Source organism: Candoia aspera, chromosome 4 (genome assembly GCF_035149785.1).
Source record: "Candoia aspera isolate rCanAsp1 chromosome 4, rCanAsp1.hap2, whole genome shotgun sequence".
Classification (NCBI taxonomy): domain Eukaryota; kingdom Metazoa; phylum Chordata; class Lepidosauria; order Squamata; family Boidae; genus Candoia; species Candoia aspera.
In genome coordinates this window covers 62,254,857-62,274,377 of record NC_086156.1, presented here as the reverse complement: position 1 = coordinate 62,274,377, position 19,521 = coordinate 62,254,857, and the positions used below count along the sequence as shown (strand labels likewise).

The 19,521-nt window shown below is 42.0% G+C and overlaps 1 protein-coding gene across 1 annotated transcript in view; it reads right to left on the bottom strand.

The window, feature by feature from the left end:
- ERP44 (endoplasmic reticulum protein 44) overlaps positions 1–19,521 on the bottom strand; it is an 88,070-nt gene that overhangs the window by 42,770 nt on the left and 25,779 nt on the right. Inside the window, exons 2-3 of the mRNA XM_063304257.1 lie at positions 5,923–5,995; positions 1,019–1,058 (exon numbers count right to left, since the gene is read on the bottom strand). Of these exons, the coding sequence (XP_063160327.1) occupies positions 1,019–1,058; positions 5,923–5,995 (113 nt within the window). The remainder of the gene's footprint in view (positions 1–1,018; positions 1,059–5,922; positions 5,996–19,521) is intronic.

Below are 19,521 nucleotides of genomic sequence, written 5' to 3'. Positions count from 1 at the left end.
TGGTTGTGGCATCACTTAACTCACCATGGGCAGAGATGTACAACTGAGTATCATCAGCATACTGATAATATCTCACCCCATGGTGATGGATGATCTCACCCAGCAGCTTCATGCAGATGTTAAATAGGAGCAGAGAAAGTTCCAACCCCTGTGGAACCCCACAAAGCAGGGGCCACAGGTTAGACCCCTCGCTCCCACTCAATACTGAGGGAAAACGGCCTTGGAGGAAGGAAGTGAACCAGGACAACACAGTGCCCCCACTCCCAGCACCCGGAGCTTTTCCAGAAGGATACCATGGTCAATGGTATCAAAAGCTGCCAAGAGGTCAAGCAGAGCAAGGATGGTTGCACACATGCCATTCCACTCCCACCAGAGATCACCAAAAAGTGCAACCAATGCCGTTTCTGTCCCATCTCCAGGCCTGAAACCCGACTGAAAGGGGTCCAAATAATCGTTTTCATCCAGGATTCTCTGGAGCTGCAGAGTGACCACCTTCTCAACAACCTTCCCCAAAAAGTGAAAGTTGGAGACAAGACAAAAATTGTCCATCAGGGTGGGATCTAGCAATGGCTTCTTAAGAAGGGGGTGAACCTCAACCTCATTAAAGGGCTGGGGCACCACCCCCTCATCCAAAGATCCATTAACCACTGCCCACAAGTCACCTCCCAGGAAGCTTTTACTACCCAGGAGGGACACGGGCCTAAAACACAGGTAGCCAAGCTCACATTCCCTAGAATCCTGTCCACTTCCTCAGGAGCAACAAGGTCAAACCGTTCCCAGATAACTGGGCAAGAAACCACCCCAGACATCTCCACTGGTTCAATATCCATGCCAACATCCAGCTGGGAATGAATCCGAGTGACTTTATCTGTATTCATATATTTAGTCTGAAAAGTACTAAATGCTATATTCCAAAGGTTCTGTTTGAGTATCTTACATGTATAAATGCTTTTAAAAAACAGAAAATAATCCCTCTTTCTATATTAATAAAAACATGTGATTGTGTAGAATTACTTACCAATCAGCATAAAAATTCACTAATGCAACATCTGCATTGTCTGGCAAAAAGAAAAATTAATTAATGTATTAATCACAAAGCCAATAGATAAAAGCCAAAAACCAAAAAAATCACAAAGCCAAAATCATAAAGCCAATACATAAAAGCCTGAACAACAGCATAGAAAAATAATAATAAAGTTACAATTTTCAGAAGGGCTGCAGGCAATATTTGGATAAATCAAAACTCATAAAAAAATATTGTTTCAATTACAGAATTATTAAGCTAGTTTCTCTTTCTTTTTGCCCTCACGCTGAAAAGACATTCACCTCTAGTTCAATTAAGATTTCAGTGGGCATCTTTCTTTCTAGAGTACATTGTTCTATGCTGTTTTACAGTGTCCCTGCTCCTTGAAAAGTGAATGCTGCTGAAATAATCCATAGGTTTTGGATACAGTAAATACACGACTTAAAAATACCAGCACAAATGGAATAGCAAAGGATCTACTTGGCTCAAAACTGATTTTACCATTACTTAAACTAGTAACTCCAATCTGAAAATAATACATAGCCTTTCACCGTCATTCCTTGTGCAAATAAAGTGGGTAGCACTATAACCCTCAATTTGAGGGATGCTTGTGTGCTGCACTGAGCATGTTTTGTTCTGTGCCTGTTTTATGTAGGGTTTTTGGTCCACATTGAGAAGGCAAAATAGATGGATGTTTTGCATATCAAGAATAGCTTTTGCTGTCCTTCATGGGGGCGTGTATTTGATGTGGTATTTGGATCTCAGAACTTGCCCTTGCCTTAAGTTTCTTGGTGAACTTACTTGACTCGGAACTTCATTAATCTTGTGTTCTGTGAAAGAGCGGAATCCAGTTTTTCTGTTCTAATAAAGTAACTGCTTTGTGTTTTGGAGCTCCAATTTAATTTCTTCCTTATAGCGATTTGGGTCAGATTACTTTATTTTACCCTCACTGATTGATCTGGGAAATAAGATTTTTGTAACTGTGCAACACCCAGCATGGCAGCCATTTTGTGAGATCACCCACACCAGTCTTCTGAATTTTGAAACACAGACTTTCAAACTCCAAAGCTAAGACTTACTCAAACTAGAAATCAGAACAATAAGCCAAAATTCCTTATTAATGTTTTAGGATCTATGCTGCACTTTCACATGACTAGCTAGCAGGGAGCTATCACAGTAAGGGGAATTAACATTCAGTTAGTCTCTTTTGAACTAAGTCACAAGAGATAAAAATAAACCCACAATTATTTTTTTAATATTTCAGAGAATACGGATTCCTGTCCTCACCCCTGCTCTAGATTACATGCAACCAAATAATAATAATGTTTCTGATTCAGACAAAACTAGGGATTTGGGCTGTGCAAATACTTTAAAAGTCTCCCCCACCCACCCAGGGTCATATGGCTGCTTTGAAAGCTGCAGCTACTAAAAGGTCACACAAGTCACCTGGAAAAAAGACACAGCTGCTTTAACAGTTTGCAAAGAGGTGCTTCATATGCTCATCCTGTAACACCTATTTTGAAGGATTTGCAGAGCATTATTAGATACACTATTGAAACCAGCCCCATTGAAAGCATGAGACTCATTAACCATAGTAATTTACATTCTATTGAATTTAGTGTGATTAAAGCATAACATATACCTAATGTTTTTGCTTTGGTATTTGTATTATGGAAGCTTCCATTCTCTTCCTAGCAATGATAAAATTCCAAAGAGAATAATACTTTTTAAACTTTGTCAAATCTGATTTTAATTTAGCATTATAACATTACCTACTTATAAATGTTATTAGGTTCTAAATATTTGTGCTTCAATATTGTGCAAGTATACTCAAGATTGCAGTTATAGGTAGGAACGGACTGAGAAAATAGCCATTCTTAAATATTTTTCCCAGAGTATTTTAAAATCTGACTGGTCAATCAATGCCTGTAGGAACACAACTCAAGCCTATAGGTCTGGTTTCAGGGAGGTGGAGGTTAGTTGGGGGGGCAGGGGGCAAGCAGGAGCATGTGGTTATGGGCAGATGGAGATATTTATTTATTTATTTTTTATCCTGCCTTTATTATTTTTTATAAATAACTCAAGGCAGCGAACATACCTAATACTCCTTCCTCCTCCTATTTTCCCCACAACAACAACTCTGTGAGATTGGTTGGGCTGAGAGAGTGATTGGCCCAAGGTCACCCAGCTGGCTTTCATGCCTAAGACGGGACTAGAACTCACAGTGTTCTAGTGGTGGGAGATAAGGGTGGTTCCCCAGGGTTCTGTTCTTTCCTCATCCCTGTTTAACACCTACATGAAGTTGCAGGTGAGGTCATCCATCAGCATGAGGTTAGGTATCTATCGCACATCTCCACCTCAGGCTGACAAATGATGCTGTTGAGGTTCTTTCTCAATGCCTGGAGGCTAGGGAGGGGATGTCTGGATGGGGAAGAACAGGCTTTAACTCAACCCATCATTGTGCCCACAGATGGCCAGTCTGGGGGGGGGGGGGAATGAGACCTTGCAGGGTTGCTGTGAGGACTATTCTAGGCACCTGTCAGATAAAGTCACTTGACTTCATTGGGAGTTGGCCTCTGGCTGGGCAGATCCAGTGGAAGTGACTGAGGCAAGTCCTAGCTTGGTTATCTGGAAGAGTTCAAAACAGTCAATCCTGAGGAAGTGGACAGCATCCTTACTGCTATGAGCTCTGCCACCTGTAGTCTGGACCCATGCCCCTCCTGGTTGGTTAAGGCGTCCCAGGAAGAGGCATGTGGTTGGGTACAAGCGGTGGTAAATGCCTCCTTGCATGAGGGGGTGGTTCTGCCAGCCTTGAAAGAGGCGGTGGTTTGCCCTCTCCTCAAGAAGCCATCCTTGGATCCTATGGTTTTGAATAATTTCTGTCCAGTTTCCAACCTTCTCTTTTTAGGGTAGTTTGTCCATCCTGGCCCTTTTGGATCTCTCAGCAGCAGCAGATACCATCGACCATGGACCAGCTCCAGGGACTGGAATGGAGGGCACTGTTTTGCACTGGTTCTCTTCCTTTCTCCATGGCCAGGACCAGTCAGTGCTAGTGGGGGAGGAAAGGTCCAGCCCTGGGCCCCTATTATGTGAGCCTATTATATTAGGTCCCTCCCCTCCTATTTAACATCTATGTGAAGCTGCTTGGGAGAGGTCATCCACAAGCATGGGATTTGGTATCATCAGTATGCTGTTCAGGTGCTGGCTCAGTGTCTGGAGCTGGATGGGGAGAAACCAGCTATGAGTCAACCCTAGCAAGATGGAGTGGTTGTGGGTTTTTGCTCCCCTGGCGTCAGGAGAGTTCACATCTCTAACTCTAGACAGGGTAACACTCCCCCAGACAGATCTGATATGCAATTTGGGGGTCTTCTTGGACTCATGGCTCCTGCTGAAAGAGCAGGTGGTAGCCATGACCTAGGGGGCCTTTGAACAAATTCAACTTGTGTGCCAATTGTACCCATTCCTGGACTTGGAGGCCTTGCTCACAGTCACCCATGCTCCCGTTTGGATTACTGCAATGCGTTCTATGTGAGGCTGCCCTTGAAAACCGTCCAGAAGCTGCAACTGGTCCAGAATGCAGCGACATGCACAGTTTGGGGTATCTCATGGTTCACCCGAGTAATACCACTGCTACGTGAGCTGCACTGGCTTCCAATTGCTTTGCAGGTGCAATTCAAGGTACTGGTTATCACCATTAAAGCCCTACATAGCATAGGGCCAGGTTACTTGCAGGATCACCTCTCTCTGAGGGTATCTGCCTGTCCTGCTACATTAGATAGGATGAGCGTCCTCCAGGTCCCCTCCCTTAAATGTTGCCACCCAATGGGAGGCGCACCTTCTCGGTGGCCACCCCAGCCCTTTGGAACAGCCTCCCATCTGAGATCCAAGGGATCCTCTTTTAGCCTTCTGGAGGGCTGTGAAGACCTGGGTCTTCCCCCAAGCATTGGGCTAGGTTGCGGGTTGAGCTGCAAGGATATTTCACCTGGGGCCTGGGGGGGAAGGGTATTTTTGTTTTTAACCATGTTTTTAGGGGTTGTTGTGAGCCACCTAGAGTCATTATATGAGATAGACAGCCATATAAGTCCAGTAAGTAAATTTTAAAAAACCCTAGCAAGACCAAGTGGTTTTGGGTTTCAAGGCCTCCCAGATCCAGAGATTTTACATCCATAGTTCTTGATGGGATTCCACTGCCCTAGACAGATCTCATATGCAATTTGGTGGTCCTCCTACACCCATGGTTCCTATTCAAGGAACATGTGGCAGCCTTAGCTAGGAGAGCTTTTGCACATATTTATCTTGTGTGTCAAGTGCACACTTTCCTGGACCAGGAGGCATTTCTCAAGGTCACTCATGCTTTGGTCACCTCCCAAATGAATTACTGCAATGCACTTAAGTTTGCCCATGAAATCCACTCAGAAGCTGCAGCTGGTGCAGAATGAGGCAGTGTAAGCAGTTATGGGAGCACCTCAGTTTGCCCATGTTACACCACTGCTCCAGGAACTGCACTGACTCCCATAGGCTTCAGGGTGCAATTCAAGGTGCTGGTTAAAGCCCTTCATGGCATGGGGCCAGCTTATTTGTGGGACCGCCTTTCTCCAATTGCTTCTGCCTGGCCCACTAGATCTGGCAGGCTGGGCATGCTCTGGGTCCCATCTGTTATGTATTAAGGAAGTGGGCCTTATCTATCATAGTGCCTGCTCTTTGGAACATCATACCCCATGCCCCCAATTCATTTGGCCCCAGCCCTACTAGCTTTCTGTAGATCCTTGCAGATCTAATGCTCTCCTGGGTTTGGGTTCTATAGGTTGGACCTAGGGTCACAATTGTGAGATGGGCAGCTATATAAATCAAGAAAATAAATAAATAAATGTCCTGTATAAGCATTCAACAATACTTACTTAAAATATCATCTATATTTCCACTGTCAAGGCTTGTTATTTCACTTCGTGTTGGATGAAAAAAACAGGATACCTGCAAGAATACAGACACCTTAAAATGTGTTTATTGCCCTCCTATATGCACATAGTTTATAACATTCTAGCATGGTCAAAATTGTGTAAGTTATTATTTGCATTAAGAGAGTTCAGCTTTAGCCTTGTCCTCCTCCTCAGTATCCAATGGACTGAATATGAGCATCTCCAGCAAAGAATCCTACATGCTTAGACGTCCATACAAGATGAAACACGAACTGTGGAACGTTCTAGTTCACTAAACAACTTACTGATGTAATCTATAACATCGTGGATATTCATCCTCCTTCTATAATTCATAAAGTGGGAGGAGACAGATCAAGACACACAAGTTTATTTAACTGTTATATACCAAGAATCTGCAAGATTGTTGATGAAGAGCCACTTCCATCTACTATTCTGTTGTCAATGTAAAAATATGCCTTTCATGTAAAATTAAAACTTACCTGCTGGTAATCAGTTTTTAAAAGCATTTTCTATTTATTAGTAATTTATTTCACTGAGGAGACCCAGAACATGCCCACCCTGCTAGAATTAACAGGATGGGCAGAAACCATCAGATAGGTAGTCCTGTAAATAACCTGGCCCCATGCAATATAGGGATTTAAAAGTTACAAAGCACTTTGATTTGCACCTGGAAGCATACTGGGAGCCAGTGCGGCTCACACTGCACTGGTGTTCTGCATTCTGGACCAGGTGCAGCTTCCAAGTGCTCTTCAAGGGCTGCCCCAAGTACAGAGCATTGCGGTAGTCCAATCCGGAGGTAACCAAGGCATGAGTAACTGTATAGAGAGTAAGGAAGATAACCTTGACAGAGATATGCAGGAACTGTTACCTAGGCAAAAGGGGCTGAAACTTTTTAAAGTGCAGAAAAGATAACTTTAGAAAGCAACTTAAGCACACACTTGAGATGAGCCCCGAGCCAGAGTTAAAGATGGCAATTCACTAGATGCAGGGAGCTCTACAACCCACAGCCATTTGGTCTTATAGGGCTGTGCTGAAGCCGGTTCTTCCCTATCCAGACCTGCACAGCCTCTAGGCACTGAAAACACCTCAACAGCATAACTTGAACAGGCCGAGATGTGAAACTAAGTATCATCAGCATACAGATGGTACTTGACCCAATGCCAACAGATGACCTCACCCAGCTGTCTCATATAGATGTTAAAGAGGAGCAGGGAGACAGTTGAGTGATGCTGCACCCCATAAAGCAGGGGCATACGGTTAAACCTCTGCCCCCAACACCAAAAGGAACTGGACTTGAAAGGAGGAGGAAAATCACTGAAATGTGCCTCCCACTCCCAACCCCCCAGCTGGTCCAGAAGGATAATATGTTTGATGGCATCAAAAGCCACTAAGATATCAAGTAGGGTCAGGATGGATACATCACCCCAGGCTTGCCAGAGATCATCCACAAGCATGATCGTATTTCCCAGCATGAAATCTGACTGTACGAGATCCAGATAATCTACTTTCTCCACAGCTCTTTGAAGTTATAGGCCTACTAGCTTCTCAACAACATTCCCCCAAAAGGGAAGGTTGGAGATTGAATGAAAATTGTCCAGTGCTTCCAGGTGCAGTAAATACCTCTTGAGGAGGGAGCAGATCAGTGCCTCCTTCAAGGCATGTGGAAGTACTCCATCCTGCAAAGAAACATTTACTACACCTGGATCCATCTACATGTCACCTCCTGGGAGGCCTTGACCAACCAGGAGGGACATGGATCTAACACAGAAGTGGCAGAACTCAACAACCCAAGAACTCTGTCCACTTGCTTGGGAGTAACTGGATTAAATTTATGTTGTGGTTACTGCATTTTTTCTTTTTGTTATTTTTTTCCTCTGTTCTCTTAAATAAAGTACCTTTCCCCCCACTATTTCTGATTGGACAACCACTCAGGAAGGAAGGAAAACCATCATAATATGGTGTCTCCACCTTTGCAGAAGGTCCAGAAAGATACTATGGATGGGACTTCCTGGAGGGGTATGGCAAACTGAAGACAGTTCTCCGAAAGCAGAGCCAACGACCGTGGCAAAGACCAAGGAACCAGTCAATAGACCATTTCCTTAAAACCCCTCCAGATAAACAGAGGACAGGAGATTCTCTGCATGTGTTCTGAATGGCTGCTCTTCACAAGGAGACTGCAAGGCAGCAGTTTTCTATGGAGACAAAGGGATCAGCCATCTTGCTCGCATCTGTGGCAGAGCCTTTTAAAGGACATTAAGTTCACAAACCTCACTTTCTAATCACTTTTGGAAATTGCCTATTAATCATCTTAAAGCTATTAGAGACCTTCGGAATGACAAGTTTGAAAAGTCATCAGGTAAGTTCATCTTCAATTCTGAACAAAAGAAAAATTATAAGCTTAAGAACTTAAAGAATTTGAAATGAACAGCAAAAAGCCAAATAACCCTAAGAAAGTTATAAATGGATTAAGGGTCCAGATAAATTTGGAATATTGACTTTAAGATTTTGGAATTAACTATAAAAAATAAACAGCTTCTAATGGGAAACAGACTTATTTTGTCTATCCTGGCTATTGTTAGGCATAACAAAGTTAAGTGATTATTTTAGAAACTGGACACTAGAGAGGACTAAAGATTCTAAGCAGAAGAAAAAAAATACAAGCTTGTTCTTGATGTCAGTTAATACTGGGACTGACAAAATGTCACAAAATGTTATAACATCGGAAATATTAAAGGAGATCTTTGAAGAATGGAGCCAGAAATTAGTAACTACAATATCAACACTGATATTGATGTCTGCTTTTATGGACAGACTATGGCTAAAAAGTGTTAAAGAAGGAATGACAGATATGGAACAAATTTTATCTGACAAGACAGAGGAAGTACCAAAGTGGAATTACAAATGACAGGCCAAGAGAATGATTTGGAAAAGGACACTTTACCAGGTATTCAAAAGAAACTGGCTGAAGTTTTAAAAATTAAAAGGGTAATACAAATGATAAAACAAAAGAATGATGTGGAAAATGTTTTCTTATTAGATCTATGAAAGAGGCTTGTTAAAGCCTTGAAGAACTCTGTGCAATGGGATAAAGAAGAATTGAAGAGAAATAAAATCCCATGACAATCTTTGACTGAATTAAAGATTAAGACTGTTAGAAGGAAAAGGAAGGAATATAAAGTTGGTTTATTTGATTTAATGAAATTAAAGATTCTCAGCTTTATGTGATGAACGCCTACCCAAGTTTCCAACCAGACTCACACAAGAAGCTTATGGATATCTGATTTATCACTGGATAGTATGCAAGTTCAAGAGCAAAGCTGAGAATGGCAAAAATGAGGGTCTTTCAAACAATTAAAGCTTAAACAGTTCCAATCCCTCCCCCCAGAGTCAGAAAGAGTCCACTCCCTGCAGCCTGCAGGTGTTCCTAACGGTTCCTGCCAGTCTTCCGGAAAGTGTTCTTGAACAGGCGAGATAACCCAAATAGACATTCCAAAGTGTCTATATCAGTGCCTGGTACAAAGAACAAGAGCAGCCCCCTCCCAAACAGTAACACATGTCAACACCGGCATGGCATGGAAACTAGTTACAATGTTCACAGGAACACTGAAACAGGAACCATGACATCAAGGTTAAAATAACATTTTTTTTTGCAAAGTCGGGCAACTTTTATGGATGTTTTGCTGACACCAAGATTGAAAAGTTGATGTTTTATGGATTTGCTTATAGATAAGGGATGGGATATGGGATGAAGAGATATCCATTTAATCTTATAGGGAGGTGAACAAACCTTATAGTTTGTTTATACTTGTTGTGATGAAGGTTGGAAGTCACTTCTTTATATATTTATTTTCTTTTTCTTTATTATATTCTTTCTTCTTTCTTTTTTCCTACACTTGTTACTCTTTTGTTCCATTTTCTTCTCTTTCTCTAAGTTTAGCATTAGTTTTTACTATTATAATTAAAATTCTTAATTAAAATTATATCCAAAATACAGAGAGATACTATTTGTTGTTTATTCATTCAGTCGCTTCCGACACTTCGTGACTTCATGGACCAGCCCATGCCAGAGCTTCCTGTCAGTCGTCAACACCCCCAGCTCCCCCAGGGACGAGTCCGTCACCTCTAGAATATCATCCATCCATCTTGCCCTTGGTCGGCCCCTCTTCCTTTTGCCTTCCACTCTCCCTAGCATCAGCATCTTCTCCAGGGTGTCCTGTCTTCTCATTATGTGGCCAAAGTATTTCAGTTTTGCCTTTAATATCATTCCCTCAAGTGAGCAGTCTGGCTTTATTTCCTGGAGGATGGACTGGTTTGATCTTCTTGCAGTCCGAGGCACTCTCAGAATTTTCCTCCAACACCACAGTTCCAAAGCATCGATCTTCCTTCTCTCAGCCTTCCTTATGGTCCAGCTCTCGCAGCCATATGTTACTACGGGGAACACCATTGCTTTAACTATGCAGACCTTTGTTGTCAGTGTGATGTCTCTGCTCTTAACTATTTTATCGAGCTTTGTCATTGCTCTTCTCCCAAGGACTAGACGTCTTCTGATTTCCTGACTGCAGTCAGCATCTGCAGTAATCTTCGCACCTAGAAATACAAAGTCTTTCACTGCTTCTACATTTTCTCCCTCTATTTGTCAGTTATCAAGCAAGCTGGTTGCCATAATCTTGGTTTTTTTGAGGTTTAGCTGCAGGCCAGCTTTTGCACTTTCTTCTTTCACTTTCATCATAAGGCTCCTCAGTTCCTCTTCGCTTTCAGCCATCAAAGTGGTATTATCTGCATATCTGAGATTGTTAATGGTTCTTCCAGCGATTTTAACTCCAGCCTTGGATTCCTCAAGGCCAGCACGTTGCATGATGTGTTCTGCATACAAGTTGAATAGGTAGGGTGAGAGTATACAGCCCTGCCGTACTCCTTTCCCAATCTTAAACCAGTCCGTTGTTCCGTTGTTCTGTGGTCTGTTCTTGTTGTTGCTACTTGGTCGTGAGAGATACTATGGATGACAATATTTAAAGGCCCAGGTGGACAGGAATGCCCATACTCTTTTCAAGTTCAGTTATAAGTAATCCAAAACAATAACCAGTGTGACATCTGTCCCTGACTAGGCCCAAATCCAAGCTGTCATGGGGCTAGATAATCCAAATTGGATAATCCAAATCTAGCTTTTTGTAATTGCAGCCCACCACTTTCTCAATTCCTCAAAAGTTGGAGATAAGACAATAGTTGTCAGTCTCCACTGCATTCAGAGCTGGCTTCTTGAACAGCACCTTTCAAAGCTGCTGAAACTTCCCTTTCCTCCAAGGAAAAGCTTACTACTACCTGTAATGATTGCCTATCCTGATATACTCAGACTCACAAGCAGATACTTAATGATATCTGATTTATTGGAAGAATAGTATGCAAATACAGAGAAAGCTGAGAATAATGAAAAGCGCGCCAAATACAAACTAAAAACCCTCGGCTCCCAACGTAATCCCTCCCCTCGCCCAGCCATAGCAACCACCCCCCTCCCAGGTGCTGTTCACCGTTTTCCACACATCCTGGGAAAGCGACCTTAAACACATGATATAACCCAAACACATTCCAACCCAGCAGCCAAGAGATAACAACTCCCCGAAGAGGAATCCTCCTCCCTCCTGAGATCAAACACATATCAGGCAAATGACATGCAAAATGTTACGATGTACCAGGAACATTGGAACAGTGAACATGACAACCCAGATATAACTTCCTATTATCCCTCCCTGGCTGTTTTAACCATCTAAGTTTTCAAGGTTTTGGCTGTTTCACCACCAGAGAAAGCAAGATTCTTCCAGAGATTCTCTATGGATATGTCATAGAATTATAGATTTATAAAGTTAAAATGACTGTGTAATTCACCCCTGGACAATGTGCAGGAAAACCAATCAGTCAAACCATCTGTGAGAAGTAACTGTCCACACTTTTCTTAAAAACCTCCAGAAGTGGGGAACCCACAATAGACTACAGCATTCCACTATCATACAGATATAGCTTATATTGTTGTTTCATAACTATTTTATTAAAAGAGTATAGGACAAGCTTACACAAATCTCAGCAACTGGATTGTTTTTCCTCTTAGAATTCAGTTTATCTCCCAAAGTCCTAAGGAGGACAGTTTATCAGTCTTTTACTAGTCGTTCCTGTATGAACTAGTGAGGAGATGGTGAGTTCCTATTAATTTTTTCCCCTCTCCTTCCCCACCATCATTATCAGAGACCTTAGTAACACCTGGATAACAACCACTAATACAAAATGGCAATCATACAACCAGACTGAAAATTCTGTAAAGAACTACTGTGTCATGTTCGCCGTTTCAATGTGTTTGATACATCGTAACGTTTCGCATGTCATTAGCTGGATGCGTGTTCGTTTCGCATGTCATTAGCTGGATGCGTGTTTCATCTTTCATCTTAGACGGGAGGATGGTTCCTGTTGGGAGGGGTTTATCTCTTGGCTGTGATTTTGGAATGTATTTGGGTTATCTCCTGTGTTCAAGGTTACTTTCCCAGGCTAGAAGATCTGACAGTTGCCAGCACCTGGGACGGGCGGCTCTGCTGGTAGGGAGGCGGGGTTACGTGTGCAACGAAGGGTTTAAGTTTGTATTTGGCGCGCTTTCTGTCATTCTCAGCTTTCTCTGTATTTGTCCTAAGTTCCCTAATAAATCAGATTTCATTTAGCAACCTCTTGTGAGTCTGAGTATTTGGGCTGGGCAACCATTACATACTGATGTCGAAAGTTGACATTTCTGTGAAAGAGTCTGTTTGTCCAATTTAGCAGCATCTTTATTTGATAATATTTGCACATTTCTTTTTCTTTTTATTGGAACAACTTACTGTTTTGATTAGGAAAAATGAAGAATGTTAAAATGTATTGGCTATCTTAGAAATAAATATTAAGGCCTCCTCTCCCTCAGGCTTAAAAAAAAATTCTACATAAAATAGGCCGGATGTTGTAGTTTTACCTCAAAGTATCAGAAGTTCACTTATAATGTAGAAGGAAGGCAACTTCTGTTAAAAAATTATTTTCTTAGTTCTTTTTTATGCTGTTCTATACTTGAATAAAACTCAGAATCACAAACCCTGGAAGACCACATTGTTCCAAGTCCAAAATATTTAGGGATTTCTGTAATGATGGCAACATGCTAAGATGCAATTTATTTCTCCCTCTTATCAGCTGCAAAAATAATGTTTGTGGACTCTGAAGAGATCTGTGAAGCTGAAAAGATAATAAAATCTTTGCCTCTACTGCCTCAGGAATGTTAGGAAGATAATGCCTAGGAAGCAGCCTCTTCCTTCTCCTCCTACAGCACAGACATTTCTTGCACATCACACATATACACCCCCATGCACTCAGCTACAGCTTTTGGAGAGGCTGGTACAAAGTAAGACTTCAAGCAAGAAATTATTTTCTCCCCTTGCCAAGTAAGAACCCTGGCTGACACCTCAATTCAGAGAACAAGAAGCAGTTAGATGGCTAGAGTGCAGATTATTTACTTTCTTCTTTTTCAGTAGTTTTATCAATTGTCTTGACTTCAATCTCAGTACTTTGTTGTACTGGGTAGGGCTCTTTTCACAATGGGCAGCTTATCTCACTTCATTAAACTTTAGACTGACAGAGGTTTCATCAATAATCACACTCCTACAGATGGTTACTTTATTGGTGCCTTGGTGCAGGATTCTGCACCCTTTCTGAGAGTCACTTTAGCTAACAAGGATACCTTCCTTAGCACAAACTTCCCACTTTGTACATTTTTCTTTGGGAACATGTAGATAGGCTTTACTTCCAAACATTTTAATGTGTTTCAGATCAGGTTTCTTTCCATTCCATAGTTCATATGGAGTTTTCTCTGTTGCTTTGGCAGGTAAGGGATTTTGAAGACAGCAGGCAGCCATAATTGCTTCTCCCCAATACATGGTTGTTGTTATTCGTTTAGTCGCTTCGGACTCTTCATGACTTCATGGACCAGCCCACGCCAGAGCTTCCTGTCGGTCGTCAACACCCCCAGCTCCCCCAGGGACGAGTCCGTCACCTCTAGAATATCATCCATCCATCTTGCCCTTGGTCGGCCCCTCTTCCTTTTGCCTTCCACTCTCCCTAGCATCAGCATCTTCTCCAGGGTGTCCTGTCTTCTCATTATGTGGCCAAAGTATTTCAGTTTTGCCTTTAATATCATTCCCTCAAGTGAGCAGTCTGGCTTTATTTCCTGGAGGATGGACTGGTTTGATCTTCTTGCAGTCCAAGGCACTCTCAGAATTTTCCTCCAACACCACAGTTCCAAAGCATCGATCTTCCTTCGCTCAGCCTTCCTTATGGTCCAGCTCTCGCAGCCATATGTTACTACAGGGAACACCATTGCTTTAACTATGCGGGTCTTTGTTGTCAGTGTGATGTCTCTGCTCTTAACTATTTTATCGAGATTTGTCATTGCTCTTCTCCCAAGGATTAAGCGTCTTCTCATTTCCTGACTGCAGTCAGCATCTGCAGTAATCTTTGCACCTAGGAATACAAAGTCTTTCACTGCTTCTACATTTTCTCCCTGTATTTGCCAGTTATCAATCAAGCTGGTTGCCATAATCTTGGTTTTTTTGAGGTTTAGCTGCAAGCCAGCTTTTGCACTTTCTTCTTTCACCTTCATCATAAGGCTTCACTTTCAACCATCAAAGTGGTATCATCTGCATATCTGAGATTGTTAATGTTTCTTCCAGCAATTTTAACTCCAGCCTTGGATTCCTCAAGGCCAGCTTGTCGCATGATGTGTTCTGCATACAAGTTGAATAGGTAGGGTGAGAGTATACAGCCCTGCCGTACTCCTTTCCCAATCTTAAACCAGTCCGTTGTTCCGTGGTCTGTTCTTACTGTTGCTACTTGGTCGTTATACAGATTCTTCAGGAGGCATAAAAGATGACTTGGTATCCCCATACCACTAAGAACTTGCCACAATTTGTTATGGTCCACACAGTCAAAGGCTTTAGAATAGTCAATAAAACAGAAATAGATGTTTTTCTGAAACTCCCTGGCTTTTTCCATTATCCAGCGGATATTGGCAATTTGGTCTCTAGTTCCTCTGCCTTTTCTAAACCCAGCTTGTACATCTGGCAATTCTCGCTCCATGAACTGCTGAAGTCTACCTTGCAGGATCTTGAGCATTACCTTACTGGCATGTGAAATGAGTGCCACTGTTCGATAGTTTGAACATTCTTTAGTGTTTCCCTTTTTTGGTATGGGGATATAAGTTGATTTTTTCCAGTCTGATGGCCATTCTTGTGTTTTCCAAATTTGCTGGCATATAGCATGCATTACCTTGACAGCATCATCTTGCAAGATTTTGAACAGTTCAGCTGGGATGCCGTCGTCTCCTGCTGCCTTGTTATTAGCAATGCTTCTTAAGGCCCACTCAACCTCACCCTTCAGGATGTCTGGCTCTAGCTCACTGATCACACCGTCAAAGCTATCCCCGATATTGTTATCCTTCCTATACAGGTCTTCTGTATATTCTTGCCACCTTTTCTTGATCTCTTCTTCTTCTGTTAGGTCCTTGCCATCTTTGTTTTTGATCATACCCATTTTTGCCTGGAATTTACCTCCAATGTTTCTAATTTTCTGGAAGAGGTCTCTTGTCCTTCCTATTCTATTGTCTTCTTCCACTTCCGCGCATTGCTTGTTTAAAAATAATTCCTTATCTCTTCTGGCTAACCTCTGGAATTTTGCATTTAATTGGGCATATCTCCCCCTATCACTGTTGCCTTTTGCTTTCCTTCTTTCTTGGGCTACTTCTAGTGTCTCAGCAGACAGCCATTTTGCCTTCTTGGATTTCTCTTTCTTTGGGATGTATTTTGTTGCCGCCTCCTGAACAATGCTGCCAACTTCTGTCCAGAGTTCTTCCAGGACCCTATCTACTAAGTCCAGTCCCTTAAATCTATTCTTCACCTCCACTTCATATTCCTTAGGAATATTAGTGAGCTCATATCTAGCTGATCTGTGGGTCTTCCCTAATCTCTTTAGTCTGATCCTAAATTGTGCAAGAAGAAGTTCGTGATCTGAACTACAGTCAGCTCCAGGCCTTGTTTTTACTGACTGTACAGATGTCCACCACCCTTGGCTGCAAAGGATGTAATCAATCTGATTTCGGTGTTGTCCATCTGGTGAAGTCCATGTATAAAGCCGTCTCTTAGGTTGTTGGAAGAGAGTGTTTGTTATGCAGAGTGAATTGTCTTGGCAACATTCTATCAGCCTATGTTCTGCTTCATTTTGTTCTCCCAGGCCATACTTACCTGTAATTTGAGGTGTCATTTGACTGCCCACCTTAGCATTCCAGTCTCCTGTGATGAAAATAACATCTCTTTTAGGCGTGTTGTCCAGTAGGTGCTGCAGATCCTCATAGAACTGCTCTACTTCAGCTTCTTCAGCATTTGTGGTTGGGGCGTATATTTGGATCACCGTGATGTTAGACGGCTTGCCCTGAATTCGAATTGAGATCATTCTGTCGTTTTTTGGGTTGTATCCAAGCACTGCTTTAGCCACTTTACTATTAATTATGAAGGCTACTCCATTTCTTCTGTGGTCCTCTTGTCCACAGTAGTAGATCTGGTGGTCATTTGATGTGAAGTGTCCCATTCCAGTCCATTTCAGTTCACTGACGCCCAGAATGTCTATCTTTAATCTTGACATCTCACCAATAACCACATCCAATTTGCCCTGGCTCATAGATCTTACATTCCAGGTTCCAATGGTGTGTTGATCCTTAGAACATCGGATTCGCCGTTCACCACCAGCATCATCGGCCGCTAGCCGTCCTTTCGGCTTTGAGCTAGCTGCGTCATCACGTCTGGGGCTAGTTGAGCTCATCCTCTGTTCCTCCCCAGTAGCATTTTGACCATCTTCCGACCTGGGGGTCTCATCTTCCGATGGTACATGGTAGGCATATCTAAATCAAAAAGCATGTTCCGTCCACTTTCACACAAAGTGCGGTTCATCCTCTCTGCAACACCATTTAGTTCTGGGTTATATAGTACAGTAGTCTGGAACATAATTCCATGTTTTCTCAGGATTGCTTACGTTTAGCCTCTTGTATACTCAGTTCCATTATCTGCATGAAGTATTTCTGGCATTTTATAAAACGTATTGCTTACATGGGGAAGATATTCTTCAAGCTTCTCTGGTACTTCATCCTTGCTGTATAGCAGGTGCAATATGGTGTACCTAGAGTAGTTATCAATAAATAAAAGGAAACTTATAAGTTAAGGGCTTTTGCAGATGACTTGGTGTTGGTTTTGGAAGATCCTTTAAAGGGAATTGAAACATTAATGGGCAAATTAAATGAATTTTTTAAATTAGCAGGTTTCAAGATTAACAGAAGACGAAGATGTTAACAAAGATATGAAAATAGAATTGATGAATAAAACAGGCTTTAAGATTGAGAAGAAGTAAAATATCTGGGTATCACTATGACAGATATGAACTGTATGTTATTTCAAAATAACTATGTTAAGACACAGAATGAAGTTTAAAAAATGTTAAGATGGGAGAAACTATAACTATCATTGCTGGAGAGAATTTCTGTGATAAAAATGACTTGCCTAGAATTATGTTTTTATATGAGACAATACTTGTTTTGACAACTGATGCACCATTTAAACAGTGGCAGAAGGATATATCTAAATTTGTGTGGCAGGGAAAAAACCACAAGTTAAATATAAGGTTTTACAAGATGCAAAGGAAAGAGGAGGACTGGGTCTACCTGATTTGAAATTGTATTTTGCAGCTTGTGTTTGGTTTGGATGAAAGAGAGGTACTGGTGAGAAATAGAAGGCTTTTGGAGTTAGAAGGACAAAACCTGAGACTTGGGTGGCGTGGATAATTGTGGTACGACAAAGTCAAGGTTAATGTGGATTTTAAAAATCATTATGTTAGATGTGCCATATTGAGAATATGGAATAGATATGAACCCAGATCTGCCTGAAAACACCTTTGTGGCTCTCAACACAAGAAGCATTTTATAGACAAGAAATAATAGGGAAACACAAATGGCTAACTTCTCGCGAGATACTAGAATTTTGTCAAGGGGAATGTAAAATAATATCAAGAGAAGAACTGGTGGCAGAGGGATATAGTTGTCAAAGTTTTTCTTATTTACAGTTATTAGAAAGATTTAAAGTAGACAAAAGAGTTTATGGTCTTGAACATTGTAAGACTCAGTTTGAAATACAATTGTGTACAAATGATGAACATATAATTGCTAAAATGTATGAACCTTTATTGAAATTTGAAACAGAAGAACAAGCAAAAGAATGTATAATAAGGTGGGCTAAAATTTTTGGTTATAATATACAGATGGGACAATGGGAAACTATGTGGTTGAAAGGATTAAAAGTTACAGTATATTATAATCTTAAAGATAATTTTTATAAAATGATGTACTGTTGGTGTATGTCACCAGAGAAATTGTCTAGAATGTATAAAGGCACGTCAAATTTATGCTGGAAATGTAAACAAGAAGAATGGACATTTTATCATGTTTGGCGGACATGTAAAAAAGCTAGAAAATTTTGGATTCAAATACACACACTGATGTAGAGGATTTTAAAACTCAACAGAGGAGTTGAGGGTTCTGAAGAGGGTTAGGAGACATCTGGAGCGCCACTGGAGGAAGACGAAGACTGAATCTGACCGAACACAACCTAGAGCCGCTATTAAGGCCTACCTTGTGGCAGTAAGAGTGGAGAAACGTATTTCTCCGCTCTTACTGCATCCGCAGAATGTCGCACGATAGTCCTGTTTAAGATTGCTCGATCTCTTCTGGGTCAGGTAGACTCAGTGACCCACTTACAGGGCCGTTCAGAAGAATTTTTGAAGCATCTGAAGGATAAAATCGCTCACATTCACTCTAAGTTGGACTCTAAGTGTGAAGCGGAGATGCCAGGGGAATGTACTTACTCTCGTTATCTGGGAACGGTTTGATCCTGTTGGGCCTGAAGAAGTGGACAGGATCCTCTGGACTGTAAATGCAACCACGTGTCATCTTGACCCATGTCCTTCCTGGCTAATAAAATCAGCCCAGGAGGTGACTTGTGGTTGGGTCCAGGCAATGGTTAATGCATCTCTGAGGGAGGGGGTATTTCCAGCTGCCTTTAGGGAGGCGCTGGTATACCCCCTCCTCAAGAAGCCATCCCTGGACCATACTATACTGGGCAATTTTTGCCCTGTTTCCCACCTTCCCTTTTTGGTTGTGTTGGTGGTTGTGTTGCAGCTCCAGAGGATTCTGGAGGAAACGGATTATCTGGACCCCTTTCAGTCAGGTTTCAGGCCAGGATATGGGACGGAGACTGCACTGGTCACACTTATGGATGATTTCTGGTGGGAGCAGGATAGAGGGAGTGCATCCATCCTGGCTCTCTTGGATGTCTCAGTGGCTTTTGATACCATCAACCATGGTATCCTTTTGGGGCGGCTCAGGGGGTTGGGGGTGGGCGGTGTAGTTTTGCGCTGGTTCACCTCCTTCCTCCAGAGCCGTTCCCAATCGGTGGTGCTAGGAGAGGAGAG